This window comes from Panulirus ornatus, chromosome 34 (genome assembly GCF_036320965.1).
Source record: "Panulirus ornatus isolate Po-2019 chromosome 34, ASM3632096v1, whole genome shotgun sequence".
NCBI lineage: Eukaryota > Metazoa > Arthropoda > Malacostraca > Decapoda > Palinuridae > Panulirus > Panulirus ornatus.
In genome coordinates this window covers 13,303,433-13,318,307 of record NC_092257.1, presented here as the reverse complement: position 1 = coordinate 13,318,307, position 14,875 = coordinate 13,303,433, and the positions used below count along the sequence as shown (strand labels likewise).

The window sequence follows — 14,875 nt, the reverse complement described above, 5'->3', positions numbered from 1 at the left end:
CGGCCCCAACATTGCCCGCGATTGGTCATAGCATCGGCCCAGCCTTCCCATCCATCCCAGACCTGACCACTATCTATCTATCCGCTCCTGGCGAATAGAGAGAGAGAGAGAGAGAGAGAGAGAGAGAGAGAGAGAGAGAGAGAGAGAGAGAGAGAGAGGAGGAGGAAGGAGGGAGGGAAGGAGAGAGGGTTTGTGAGAATCGCACAGTCTCCAGGGAGAGGGATGGAACGAGAGTTCTTGTCTCATTCATTTTAATCTGGGGCGTAGATAGTTCTTGGGGTACAGGCTCGTCCCTTGAATCTATTTCAGACCTGAAATCGATGATACATCTCATAGTCCAGTGAGAAGATCCACGAAATCTTTTTCGATTCACGTCTTTATAAGAAAAATAAAACATAAAGTAACTGATAGGTATCTCTTAAGATCAGCTTGTATCAAGATGACCCAACTTTTCATGGAATAAGAAGAGAAATATATATAAATATATTCTGGTTACATCATAGGTGGGAACTACTAGCAAAAGCTGACTTGAAAATGGTTTCTATGTCAATCGGTGTCAGAAAAGTCAACAGTCTTATATATATATATAAACCTTAACATTCCTCTCTCTCTCTCTCTCTCTCTCTCTCTCTCTCTCTCTCTCTCTCTCTCTCTCTCTCTCTCTCTCTCTCTCTATGGGTCTGTTCCTCATACACGGCCGCATCTCTAAAGCTACAGGCCTCTAAAAAAAACTCTTGAGAAAGATACAACTTTGTTTGGGAAGGAACGTGGGATATGTGGCCGGGGACTCGGAGGCCATTTTGAGGCCATCATACCCCCCCTCCCCTCCCCTCCCCTTTTCAAAACTTCGTATGTGATTTTGATGAAACGCGGGCTAGTAATACCATAGTTTCCTTAGACCCAACGATGTAGTTTAGAACGTGCCTGAGGAAGACCTGGGTAGGATCTTGGAAAGACTCAGAGAAGTCCTAGGGAAGATCTGACTAAGGAGCTGAGGAAGAAGACTTGGGGAAAAGACCTTGGGGTGGGGACTTGATGAAGATATGGGAAGACTCTAGGGAGGACCTGGGGAAGAGCTGAGGAAGGTCCGAGGAGGAACTGGGAAAAAGGAAGGACCTGGAGAAGACTTAAGGTCGACCTTAAGGAGACATGTTAGGAAGACTTGTTCGTACGTTTGTTTGTGTGTAACTTTAGTGCTACTTTAGGGTCGAACTGTAATATGTAAAAGCTTCTGATTATGAGTAGAGGTACTTCAGAATCTGGACAAGGTTTTTTTTTTCAACTACCTCACTTCGGTCATGGAGGTCGTGTTGAGACCACGAAAGGTTGCCCCTTTTACCCCCCCTCTGGCACCGCCGGGTACTCTCCTAATACAATATAGTAAACATTACGTTCAGGATTATTATGTACGGTCGATGGGAAAATAACTTCGTGTACCCCACACCTGGGAGGGGAGAAGGACTGAAACTATATCTTTTTTCTAATATTTTCTCAGCCTTAACCCAACATTTTTCCCTGCCTTAACCTAACATTTCCTCCACTGTAATCATCGCTTGTGTTAGTTTCCAATAATTCAATAGGATTGTATTTTCTCATAGTCGTCTTCTCCTGTTATTATCATTTTCTTTTCTTGTCTTTCTCTGTAACTTCCTGTTGTGCTTTCTTCTTTTTTCCCGACCATAACCTTCCTATTTTTCCATTCCATTTATCTTTCCCTCCCATCCTCTTTCACTTGTTGGACGTATCGTATTTCTATCCTGTTTTGGACTCTTTTCCCCTCCTATCTTCTCCACCATTTCTTAATCCTCTCCTCCTTATAATGTCTCCCCCACCGTCGGCGACCCCTTGCCCCTCGCCAGCAGCCAGAATGGTGCCTTAACACAATAAAGTTTGGGCTGGCGTGTCTTGCCTGCCTTCTGGGACGTGTTCGTAGATGCAATCTTTGGCGACACCACCCAACCTCCACCAGCCACCACCACTGCTGCCGACACCATCCAACCTCCACCAGCCACCGCCACTGCTAGCGAGACACCACCCAACCTCCACCAGCCACCACCACTGCTAGCGACACCATCCAACCTCCACCAGCCACCGCCACTGCTGGCGATTGTCCTCCTGGCTGTCTCTCCTGCTTCCCTTGGTCGCTGGGAACGACCACTTCTACTGCCGGCGACCTTCTCACTGGCTTACTCTGGCCTTGTTGTGTTCTGGGAGCGACCTCTGCTGCTGACGACCATCCTCGCATGTTGCTTTGACTCCTTTGTATTCTGAGAGTGTCGACAACTGCTGGCGAACCTCCTACTGGCTCTCTTTCGCTTTGTTGTCCTCTGGGAGCACAATTTGTTCCTTATTCTCTCTCGTATTTCTAAGCCTTTGCTAAGGAGGTGAGAGTTCTCTTTCAAAAACAATTTTCACATTGATTGAACATTAGATGTCAAACTTTTTAACTTATAATGACTAGGAAATGAGTGGCAAAGTTCCGTGAAAGTCTCTAGGTAATTAGTCCTTCAAAAATTAATCACAATAAGAATGTTCTGTCGAGTTTCCTGTGAGTTTTTTAGCGTTTTTTGTGTTTACTGGCAATTTTATATGAGTTTTTTGTGTTTGGTTGCTCATTTTCTTTGTTTTGTAGCTATTTTTCTAAGTGTTTTCTGTGTTTTTTAGCTATTTACTGTGTTTTGTGTTTTCTAATCATTCTTCTGTTGGTTTTCTGTTTCCTAGTTATTTCTTATTCTTCTGTGAGTTTTCTAAGAGTTTTATGGCAATTTTCTGCGTTTTCTTAGCAATTTTTTATCTTCTGAGTTTTCTCGCGAAGTTTCTTTGTATTTTTTGAGGAACAAAGCTAAGACATGTCACAATATTGATTCCTAATATCGATCAAATCACGTACATCATCCTCTTGAAATAATGTTTTCGGGCATTGTAAGGCACGGGAAGTGGATCAGACCCTCTACTTCCCAGTTATGAACTTGATATTCTTTTGTTTTGTTCTATATTAAAGGTTTCAATACGAAGGGTGTCTACGTAATGTGGCTTAATGTCGAATTGGGTTGCCATGAAATGCGTCTCTATTGATAATCTTTGGACCAGTTTAGAATGTTAATACCCTTCGAATGGAAAATCCATGAATAAATGTATTTAAAAGATGCAAATTTCCTTATCTCCCATATACTCTCTTCCTCTTCTCTGTTCCAGTAAACATTCACATTGTATGTATCATACATTATGTATCAGAGGTGTTAGGTCATATGTATATATCTTAAGGCACTCACGCACCCCACCCAAACACACACACACACACACACACACACACACACACACACACACACACACACACTCTACCCTCCCTCCCCGCTTCCTCCTCCTCAACACACTCTCCTCACCTCATAGAAAAAAAAAAGTGTATGTGAGCAACGCTCTCTCTCTCTCTCTCTCTCTCTCTCTCTCTCTCTCTCTCTCTCTCTCTCTCTCTCTCTCTCTCTCTCTCTCTCTCTCTCTCTCTCTCTCTCTCTCTCTCTCTCTCTCTCTCTCTCTCTCTCAGCACGCACCCTTCATACCCACACCGCACCCGATCGTCCACGAGTCCTTCTCTCGTGCCACACACCCCCCCTAACTTAACCTTCACTCCTCAGTGAGTAACGCAGTTCTCCCTCCCATCTTCACTTCACCCCCGTAGGTGCCCGGACAGCGGCGTAGCCAAGAATAAGCGTCGTTCGAGCATCGTTGTCATTCCTCCAATGCAGGTCTGTCCTGGGGACCTCCTCGTCTACTCGAAGGTGCTTACGCAACGGACCAACCTCATAGGTGAGTCACAAGGCCAACCTCATAGGTGAGTCACAAGGCCAACCTCATAGGTGAGTCACAAGGCCAACCTCATACGTGAGTCACAAGGCCAACCTCATAGGTGAGTCACAAGGCCAACCTCATAGGTGAGTCACAAGGCCAACCTCATAGGTGAGTCACAAGGGGTTTACTCATGGAGGGGGGACGGTGGTTAAGTTGGGGTAAAGGCATGACCAACTATATTGGGTAAGTCATGGGAGTTTACTCATGGACTTAGACCAACCATGTGGGTAAGTCAGGAAGGCTTACTCATGAGTCTAGGCAATCTAGTTATATGAGTAAGTCATGGGTAAAATCATGAAGGTTTACTCATGAGTCTAGGCAGAACAACCACATGAGTAAATCACCAAGGCTTACTCGTGAGTCTGGGCAGATTGATCATATGAGTAAGCCACGAAGATTACTCATGAGTTATGCGTGACAGACCAGCCTAATGAATGAGCCAGAAAGAGGCTGTCCCTGTTTGATGAATAAGGGATGAAGATGATCAGGTTTCCCCATCATATACTCAGAGGGTTCGACTCAGAAATGTGTCATCATATTTTAACTTATCATTTCACTCCTTTTTATTGTAGTTTATCAAGAAATTTCCTTAAAATGTTTGATAACTGATATATGAATCTGAAATATATATAAATATACATATATATATATATATATATATATATATATATATATATATATAGAGAGAGAGAGAGAGAGAGAGAGAGAGAGAGAGATGAGAGAAAAAATCTTTCTAATGTTGATTCTAAATTATCAAACATTGAGGCTGGATTCAACACATGGATGAGATATGAATCATGAGTGAGCTATAGGCCACGTTACTCATGATGTACTGACACGGGGATCTACACGTACTCACTGATGAGTCTAAATAGCATCTATGATACTTATGAATCATATGACTCATTATCAGTCCTCAGAATTTTGTTTGTGTGTCTTACTCATTTTTCTATACTCTTTGATGACCATCCCATTAAGCCTGACTTTACCATTACACTCCTGATGATAAACTCCATTACATGTAATGACCCTCTGATAGGTTCAGTCAAATAGGATCGACAGAGTAATCAGAAATCTACTTAAACAACTAGAGAGTATATAACTTTTATCTTGATTCTCTTTTTTTTTTTTACACCTTTTGACGAAGCCGAACTCTATATATGTAGCTTCCTCCTGAAGGACTGAAAATGCTGCCAACTCTTCAAGTCTGGGTAGAATCTATATAGGGAAATAACCTTTTTCAAATACAGAGTTAGTGTGTACGTGGACGACAAACTCTCATTTTCTATTTGGATTAATTTTTTCGTCATAAACGAAGATATTAGAACATGGGGGATCGCCAGTACACAAGAACGAATTTGAAGTATCTCACTGACAATCGAGACCATGATTTCGGTGTTAGGTTTGAATACATGTTTTTCATCTGGCAAAAAAAAGAAAAAAAATTAAAAAACTGCTTATTTGCGTAGCTAAAGCTGTCCATTGTCTCTAGCTAATACATTTGTCTAGACAGAACACTATATATTTCTAACTAGCCCCATGACGAGCTCTGGAACATTAGTACTGCTCTGATATGGGAACATGTGATTTAGAAACTGAGACTGAATTCGTCTGATATTACAGTAACTCAGTTCAGTCATTAGCTCAACTGTTATCAAGCGTTACAAGATTCCTGTACATACTATATACTTGGGCTCCATTATGATTAGATGTGCCTGGGATAATTTGTGTTATTTGTCTATATAGAGAGATAGAGACACATAGACTGGCAGACAGACAGACAGACAGAAGAAGGGAAAAAGATACAGAGAAAGGAAGAGGTAGAGACAGACAGAGGGACAGGCGAAGACAAAGACCAAGAGAAGATTAAGAATCACAGAAACCAAACCAGGAAGCGAATACATAAGAAAGAAAGAGATAATTCCTCAGTCTACAGTAAGGTCGATAAACCTACCACAAGACATCAGAAAAACCACCGAATGGAAATGATATGGAACAGTTTTTTGTTGATGAAAGATAACAGAATGGCATGGTAGACGAGGATCATGATGTGTGGACGGTATTGACCTCTAGGGGGGATGGAGGAAGAAAACATCCCTCAGAAGATAACAACCGGATGAACCCTTCACCCAGAAGCCCTCCCACATTAGCTTGACCCTTTGTGACCTCCGGTTGACGTCATTCGTACCGATTTGTCGATCTCCGTCATGTAATATTTACGGTGAACTTTTTTGAAAAGGAGCAACTGTGTCGGTCCTGGAACGATTCATTCCTCCTCCTCCTCCTCCTCCTCCTTCTCCTCCTCCACACACACAGCATCGACCTGCGTAGCCACGGCGGCAGCAGAACCGAAATTCTGGTTGATAGGAGAGGGACACAACAGCTGACCACACAGCTCCAAGCGTTGGTTGATTGGCTGGTTGTACTTTGGGGATTTCAGGCCGTTCGACTGCCAGGGGTCATTAAGGCCTTCATTTGCAATTTATCACCACCAGTCGATACTCTGAAACACCTGGGGAAGGTGTTCAAGAAGACTGATTCATCATACATGTTCCCACTGTGTGTGTGTGTGTGTGTGTGTGCCTGGGGCCCTTGAGCACCCCATATCTTTGACTGGTTATTCTCTTTGAGGTCTGTAAACGATTCGAAATTCAGAGAGTGAAAGCCAACCTTATTACCTGTTATTACCTTATTTGAATTTTCTTCCGTAGTCTGGCATCTCTGAGTATTTGCTCTGCAGAAGTCGGTGATGTCTCAGCATAATGTATGAATATGTAAGTTAACATCCTTGACTGTATTTGCATAAGTCACTGTCAAAGTTTAGTGATCGAGGACTTAACATGTCGTTCACGAGTGGTTAGCTTGTCGACAGTGGATCGCAAAGGGAGACTTCTGACTTTATCGCTGTTGGTGGTCGTATAAGGTCGTCGAACCCCATCATCTGACGTGATCCGATCCCACCTGCATTCTTGAGAGCCTCTTAGAAGGCACAAACCAGCCAGCGTCGTCGTCTTCACCTCTCCAGGATTCTTGCTTCTGCAGATGAAAGCGCGAGTGAGGAAGTGAATCTACACAGGTCTTGTGAAACTTGAGGGACCTGTGACCTTCTTAGGTGAATTTCTGCGAATGCTGGAAATATCTGAAGAGACGAGAGGTTTCACGGTGTCTTCCTCCGGTGTATTATCTAGCTGACAGTTTAACGAGTGCAGACCCTTGCCCCTTGACACACGAATTACAAAAAGACTTAACGAGAAGGAAGAGGGAGAAGAGAGGGAGGAAAGAGGAGGTGGTGCAGAGGGTGAACAGCCTCTGGAGTTCAGAAACATTTAGAGATGTTGGGACTTCCACTCCACCACCCACACAGATGATGAGGAAAGATCCTCACACTTTACGGATAGGTCCTCACACTCGCCTATGGGAGCCTCTGCCACGCCCCAGGACATGAGAAGAACCGAAACCCGTTGCTGCTCGGAGTCCGGTCACCAGAGCCGGTTAACAACGAGCCGCCCCATCTGTATACCCACAGAGGTCATGAGACGCCCCATCTATATACCCACAGAGGTCATGAGACGCCCCATCTATATACCCACAGAGGTCATGAGACGCCCCATCTATATACCCACAGAGGTCATGAGACGCCCCATCTATATACCCACAGAGGTCATGAGACGCCCCATCTATATACCCACATGTTTGTCATCGGGGATAAACTGGTCGATATCATGTCGTATGGATGAGTTTCAATTGTACTTTTTCCTCTTCCTTTCATATCATAGTCGATTGTATTTCTCCTATGGCAATCTGGAGCCTCGACGCCACTCTTACCGGTATATCTTCAGCATTCTGAGGCCTAGAAAACCCTTCCGTATCGTCTCTTCAGTACGCTGGGGCCTCAGAAACCCGTCATGGTTTCTCATTACTATGTAAAAGATGTCGTATTCTCCTCTCGTCGTCTTTTAAGTGACTACAGGAGATTGTGCTGGTCCACCGTGAGGCTTCCGATGCTGGAGCCTTCAGCTTGCCTCTAGCTGTTCCATGATTTCCCAGAAACCATGATTCTCTCTCTCTCTCTCTCTCTCTCTCTCTCTCTCTCTCTCTCTCTCTCTCTCTCTCTCTCTCTCTCTCTCTCTATCTATCTATCTATCTATCTATCTATCTGGAAGGATAGGGTGAAAAAATTCACAGAATATTACCTCAAAATGGATTTAGGTTGTCATATTGCCGCTGGGGATTGAGTTTAGGGGTTGTAGTCGAATAGAAGGCGACCCCTGTCAACCTTTCCCCTGATGCTTCTGTTGTCGGGGATGTGACTCGCTCTTCCTGCAAGCTTTCAAGCGTAACGAAGTCAAGAAAACAATACACACACACACACACACACACACACACACACACACACACCGGTGAAGCCCCGTCGGAGGCGCAGAATCCCTAGAAAAGGTGTCCAATGGATTATGGGATAAGCCCGCAAGTACAGAGTGCTGAAAAGGTGCTGAAAAGGTGCTGAAAAACCATCAGGCCCAACTCAAGCTACGAAAAAAAAGAAAAAAATCACGAAGGGTCATATTGAAAGCCAGAAGGCTTCAACATCGTTATTATCAAACCAAAACTTTTTTTTTTTTTCATTAAACTCGCTCGGCCGGAGAAGTTTGAGCGACTGGCACGAAGTCTGAGTCTGGTTGCACGAGAATTACCATCATAAAACAGATTATTCATGGCATATTGAAGGCCATGATTTTTCCCCCTGTCTTCGTGAATGACTAGTAATGTGAAACGAGCTAATGTTATTGTCTCAAATTCATCATAGACTGTGAATTCTAACTCACTGGAACAAACAAGCGCGGTATAGCAAGTATCATAGAAATTATTGGAGCGAGAATGTGAATAGAGTGTTCTGTGTTAAATGCCTTTGCTGGTTGATATACCGTAAAACAAGCACTGTCCTTGTTTGCCCTACTGGCGAGAGTGTAAATTACACTCTAGCAAGCAAACACCAAGAAATAGAAATCCGTATTCGTTATAGGTATAAAGCACCCTCTATCACCAGTCACACTATTCATAACTCCCAATAGCAGGGGGAAAACCCGCATCTATGTGTAATATTCACCTCAGCTTCCAACATAAAGGATCTGTTGTGTTTGGAAATATTCTCTCTACGAAGCGCCACACAAATGTAAAATGTCAGTGAGTTTCCAGGTTTGACATTATTTTCTTTATGATTTCTCAAGTTCAGTTATTAATACCTCAGATTACGAGTAACACGAATTACTTTCAGAAACCTTACAGAAGACGACCCCTCCACTCTAAAGATCCTAAAGATTGTAACAAAAATGTAACAATATTCCCTTCGTGTGGCGTTACATGATATTTGGCAACTTTAATATTCCTTTCGTGTAGAAATACGTGATATTTCGTAAATGTTAGAGTTTTCTTCGCACAGAATTACGTTTTGGTAAAATTTCATTTCTTCCCCGTTTAGAGAGAAATAATTATCTCTTGGTAAAACAAAATCTATTTTCTCTCCGTCTAAAGGAAAATAATCTTTTGGTAACTTCTTATATGTCGTGTTCGGCCGTACCCACCAAGTGCCCTGAGCCTTCAAAACAGCAGCCAGGCTCCAAATAGCCCTGTCACTGACGTCGAAAACAATGGGTGTCACTGATGCTGGAAGACAATAGATTTCACTTCACTGGAAGACCACAGACGCCACCGTCTTGGAAGAAGTCAGCAGATAGCACTGAACTAGAGCAGTGCAGATGTCGCTCACCTGTGAGATAGCGGATCTCGCTGACCTGTGAGATAACGGATCTCGCTGACCTGTGAGATAACGGATCTCGCTGACCTGTAAGATAACGGATCTCGCTGACCTGTGAGATAACGGATCTCGCTGACCTGTGAGATAACGGATCTCGCTGACCTGTGAGACAGCGAATCTCGCTGACCTGTAAGATAGCGGATCTCGCCGACCTGTAAGATAGCGGATCTCGCTGACCTAAGATATTGCGGATGTAATTGACCTGCAATACAGTAGATGTCACTGACCTAGAATACACAGTCAATATATGAATCTTTTAAGATATATATATATATATATATATATATATATATATATATATATATATATGGTTTTATGGAAGTTTTCTATGTTCTTTTTTTATATATATCTATCGCATCTTTGTAAAGTGTCTGTCTGTCTGTCTGTGTATTTTTATGGAGACTGATATTTCTTCTATTTCAGCTGGTGATCTAGATGGCTCAACACAGAGTTTAGCAGTGACGGAAGCAGGTAAGTGTTTGAGTAGGTTCGAATCTCATTCAGGAAGCCCAGTCACTCCCCTCTATATATGTGAAACATAGAAAGTATATATATATATATATATATATATATATATATATATATATATATATATATATATATATATATATATATATATATATATACACCAAGTTACATAGTGTGTATGGTTGTTCGCTATGTCTATAAAAGATATCCATAGCTAATTATAAAGTTGTGTGCTATAACATTGCAATCCACAGCTTTTCCTATAAGCTGCCTATATTTTACTTTCTCATCATTTGTCACATAATTTACCAGTATGTTTCATTCATTATTATCTAACTGAAAACATTATTCATCATTATGTCTTCGTTTATTGATTTCCTTATCATCATTTATTGATCATTTATGTGACTAAACATAAATTGGTTTTCTCTGAATGATTTTCATTATAAGTTAGTTATTTCGACCTCAGCTTATCTCCTGAAGTCTTTCCTAACATTTCTGATCCGTTGCCAAAAATCAAAAGTATCCTTTTTATTCCTTTACCAAAAAACGCAATAAAGATTGAAAAAAAAAAGATTCTTTGTCTCTTTTTGAAATCATTATTTCTCTGTATCATTTTTGTTTCGCTTTTCCCATTTCTTTCCTTATTTTTAGCTGCTCAAAACATTCTGTTAATTGATATATAGCTTGCGACTGTTTTTCAGATCCCGTTGGCAACAGGAAAGGCAAAAACACTTGGTCTTTACTTAAACTTGTAAGTATCATCGTAGGGGGAAGTGACTCTCCACTTAAATGTTGAAGTAACAAAGGTGTTGTAGAGTGTCGTACAAACCGTTTTCTAATTTTTTTTCGTTTAATTGTTCAATCTCTTGCTTTATAAAGTCTACAATGTTGTCCCGTAGCTTAAAGATATCTGTACTGTAGAAGAGAGATAGATAGATAGATAGGTAGAGAGAGAGAGAGAGAGAGAGAGAGAGAGAGAGAGAGAGAGAGAGAGATTGTATGTATAGATTTTGAATTTGTATTCATATACATTCCCCAGCAGATAGATGTCCAATGCACGTCATTCATCCATCCCATACGTTCATTAATTTCCCCAAATTCTTCAGTGATGAAAAAAAAAGAATTGCCACTAACGAAAAATAGAAAATTGGCTTTCATGTTCTCAAAAAAAAAAATTAATATATAACATTCTCATTAGCCTGGAAGTCTCATTAGCCACATTGATGTCACACATGCTTTCTACTTTTGTACCACACTTCAACCACACTTTTTTTAGTTGTTGGTCTTCAAGTCACAAACACATACTATATATACTTTATATATACATTACACGAGTCCTCTCTAACTCTAGATTACCCTGCGGTGAGTGCTACGCGCTAGCCTATCCCCCCTAGCCTCGCCCTCATAAAGTGTTATGTCTACTAACTCTCGCCCCTATGTTCCTCCTTCAGTTCGACCGCTCCAGCCGTACGAAGTCCGAGTCTCTGTGTGGACTGGAGGAGGTCCTCAGCTGCCTCCAACCGAGCGAGTTCGAGGACGAGCAGCTGTCTAGGTTTAAGGGAATGTGCTGGACCGACTTCGTGGCCTTCATGGAAGGGGGCCAGCAGGGGGAAGAAGAGGAATCGCCGACGTCCACCGAATCGCAGGACACGCCGCTCCTGCCGGAGACGAGCGGCACCAACCCGCCGGTAGTGGCCCTCAATGACCGAGCCTTGCTCATCACGCCCTCCAGACCCGAACCTACTCCTCGACCCGACCCCGCCGACAGGCATGAGAAACATGACCGCCTGTCGGCCCTCTCGTGCCTTGACCGTGAGACGCCCTTGCCCCGGAAGCGTCACCCTATGACTATCATGAGGACAATGAGTGAGCGTTCGCTGGACCGCGGTCGGGCTGGACTCTTTAACCTGCTCAGTGAACGGGTTCACCCAGAGCGTTCGCCAGTAAAGACGCTAAGCAAGTCCCCCGTGGGCAGCGGTAGCGGTGGCAGCAGCGGTATCGGCGGGGGGAACAGTGCTAGGTTGTGTGGGGGGATGGCCAGCGTGGACAGGGCGCTGGAAGCAGCTCGGGAGAACCTCCAGGCCACCATTAACAAGACGGAGACGAAGAGGCGAGAGGCCGTATGGGACCTCTTCCAGTCCGAGTGCGCCTTCCTCTACGATCACTTAATGGTCCTCAAAAACGTAAGTAGACCCTTTCCCATTCTTGTCGTCTCCTACACGCCCAGGGGCCTCTCTCCTGAACGGGAGTTTCTTTCAAGCACCAGCAAGTGAGCGAGGGAAAATGTAGCATTGTGCTCCAACCCATCATGACCATATTTTTGCGTGTATATATATATATATATATATATATATATATATATATATATATATATATATATATATATATATATATAGGGTACATTGGGAGGGCGGTTTTGATATTTATAGATTCATTTTCTGTGCCTTCCCCATGCGTAAACCACAAGGTATGCCACTAATTGCTATCATTACGTACCTATGATATATTCTATGTCGAGAATATGAACGCAAGGCGGCAGAGTCAAGGTTACATAGACTAAGGTATACAGACAATGCTGCTGAGCACGGGGTGGATATGTATGCACTGTGTAACACTGTTTTTTTCGTTGGTTCTTTGATGATTCAGTGGTAGAAGTGTAAGACACCATACACACACACACACACACACACACGACACACACACACACACACACACACACACACACACACACACACACACACACACACACACACACTAGGCAAATGCAAAGTAGGGCATAAAAGACACAAATGGAGGGAATTGGAAAATGTAATCGAGATAAAAGGGATGAACCCGTAAAGACTACGTTGAACATGGAGATGAGTAGTCAGGTGGTGCTTAAGACTGAGTTTTAGGGAGTTTTCACCAGAATAAGATGCAGCAGAGAAAGAACTAGAAAGAAACAAAAGAAAAACTTCTTCACTCGAGGCATGAACACACATCAAAGGACACTGTAGAACAAATTAGGAATTTGGAGAACAGGTCAGGAGACTGAAGAACAGATCAGGAGATCAGACAACAGATCAAAGCATAACAAGAGCATGGAGACAATACACATGCATGGAGAAGGTATAGGCAACACAAGATCCAGCCAGCCAGCCAGCCATAGAGCCAGTCAGCCAGCCATACAGCCAGCCAGCCAGCCAGTCAGCCAGCCAGCCATACAGCCAGCCAGCCAGCCAGTCATACAGCCAGCCAGCCAGCCAGCCAGTCAGCCAGCCATACTGCCAGCCAGCCAGCCAGTCATACAGCCAGCCAGCCAGCCAGTCAGCCAGTCAGCCAGCCAGCCATACAGCCAGTCAGCCAGCCAGCCAGCCAGGCTTTGAAAGGCATAAAAGAACGAGGAGCGAGGAAAGCAAGATAATAGGGATGGAAGAGAAAATATACGAGGTAAACATCAGTCAAGGACAAGTGACAGATCAAATATTGTTCCAAGTATCTGTCAAGAGGAGATTGTCAGTCAAAGACCAGCTAATCAGGCTTAGGGATTCAGAGGTAAGAGTTGTTGAGGATAACGAGAAAAATATGAGAGGAACTAAATGATAAGCTCTGGGATGGAGGACATTGTACGAGCCCCATCACTAATGAGATGGGATGGGGAAGAAGAGGACTTGGAAAGCAATACAATTGAGAGGAGATACACAGGCAGCTATTAAAGGGTTTTGACCCCCTATGAGGCACGTAGATCTCATGAAGTCTGTCTATAAGCGCTCAAAAAGTATGCGGAAATACTCGACAGAATGCTTGGTATATAGTTCAGAAAGTCACCGGAAGCCGGTATACAGAAAACAAGCGTCGTGCCCGTTTTCCAAGAAAGGAGACTGAGAAATTGCGATGAACTACAGGGAAGTATTTCCTACAAGTGAGGGATGTGGAACACTGGGGGAAGGTGATCAGGAAGCAGATGAAAGATCGCTTCCAAAGGGAAAAAATTGTCTGAATGAAGAACAACAAAGGATCGGAGATAAGAGGTATGATGTAACAAACCTTTTTGACTTGTATGATTGGTAGACTATGTATTGCTGTGCGATGGAAAGGCATTCAATACTGCCTCACATGAAGTGTTGAAAAAAAAAAGAAAGATCATTCTGGTGGTCATCAGAGGGATCGAAAATTACCTTTGTGGTAGAAGACAGAGGATACAAGTCAAAGGAGCATTTTCTAACATGTCAGAGCCCCATTTTCTAAATAAGATGGGATAGCTAATGGCATGCCTCAGGGATAGTCGTGAGACCATTGTCGTCCTTAATCTAAGTTCATGTCTTACCGGAAGGACTGGATTCATACTTGGACATGTTTGCAGATGATGACAAAGTCATGAGTGGAGAAAGGAATGACAAGGATTGTATCAGTTTACATGGGACTTCCACAAAGTCAAAAATAGATTAATAAGGTACGTGGTTTTGATGAAGTTCAACCATAGACACTGCAATGAAGATGAACATGGGGACACAGAAAAGGATGGTCTCATTTCAACCACAATTTTGGCAGGACAACAAGTTATATATGAATCCCCAAAGGGGGTTAGAACAAAGGAAGTATTCACTCAACCCCCAAGGGTCTCGAAATCAATGGCAGACCCAGCGTGTAATCATAGACCCGGATCTTGATTAGATAATCGGGAATAAGTCTATTGATCAGAGAACTTTCATTATATGGAGACTATCCTCACTTCCTGGGAATATTCACCAGGATACTCTCAATACA

The 14,875-nt window shown here is 43.1% G+C and overlaps 1 protein-coding gene across 7 annotated transcripts in view; it reads left to right on the top strand.

Annotated features, from left to right (window-relative positions):
- The window catches only part of LOC139759876 (uncharacterized), a 406,891-nt gene that overhangs the window by 344,533 nt on the left and 47,483 nt on the right, over window positions 1-14,875 (top strand). For 6 of the 7 annotated variants that reach the window (XM_071682396.1, XM_071682398.1, XM_071682399.1 and 3 more), the window contains 4 exons: window positions 3,677-3,804; window positions 10,082-10,129; window positions 10,813-10,880; window positions 11,581-12,312. In XM_071682396.1, the coding sequence (XP_071538497.1) occupies window positions 3,677-3,804; window positions 10,082-10,129; window positions 10,813-10,880; window positions 11,581-12,312 (976 nt within the window). The remainder of the gene's footprint in view (window positions 1-3,676; window positions 3,805-10,081; window positions 10,130-10,812; window positions 10,881-11,580; window positions 12,313-14,875) is intronic. The other variant, XM_071682397.1, reaches the window with a different exon arrangement.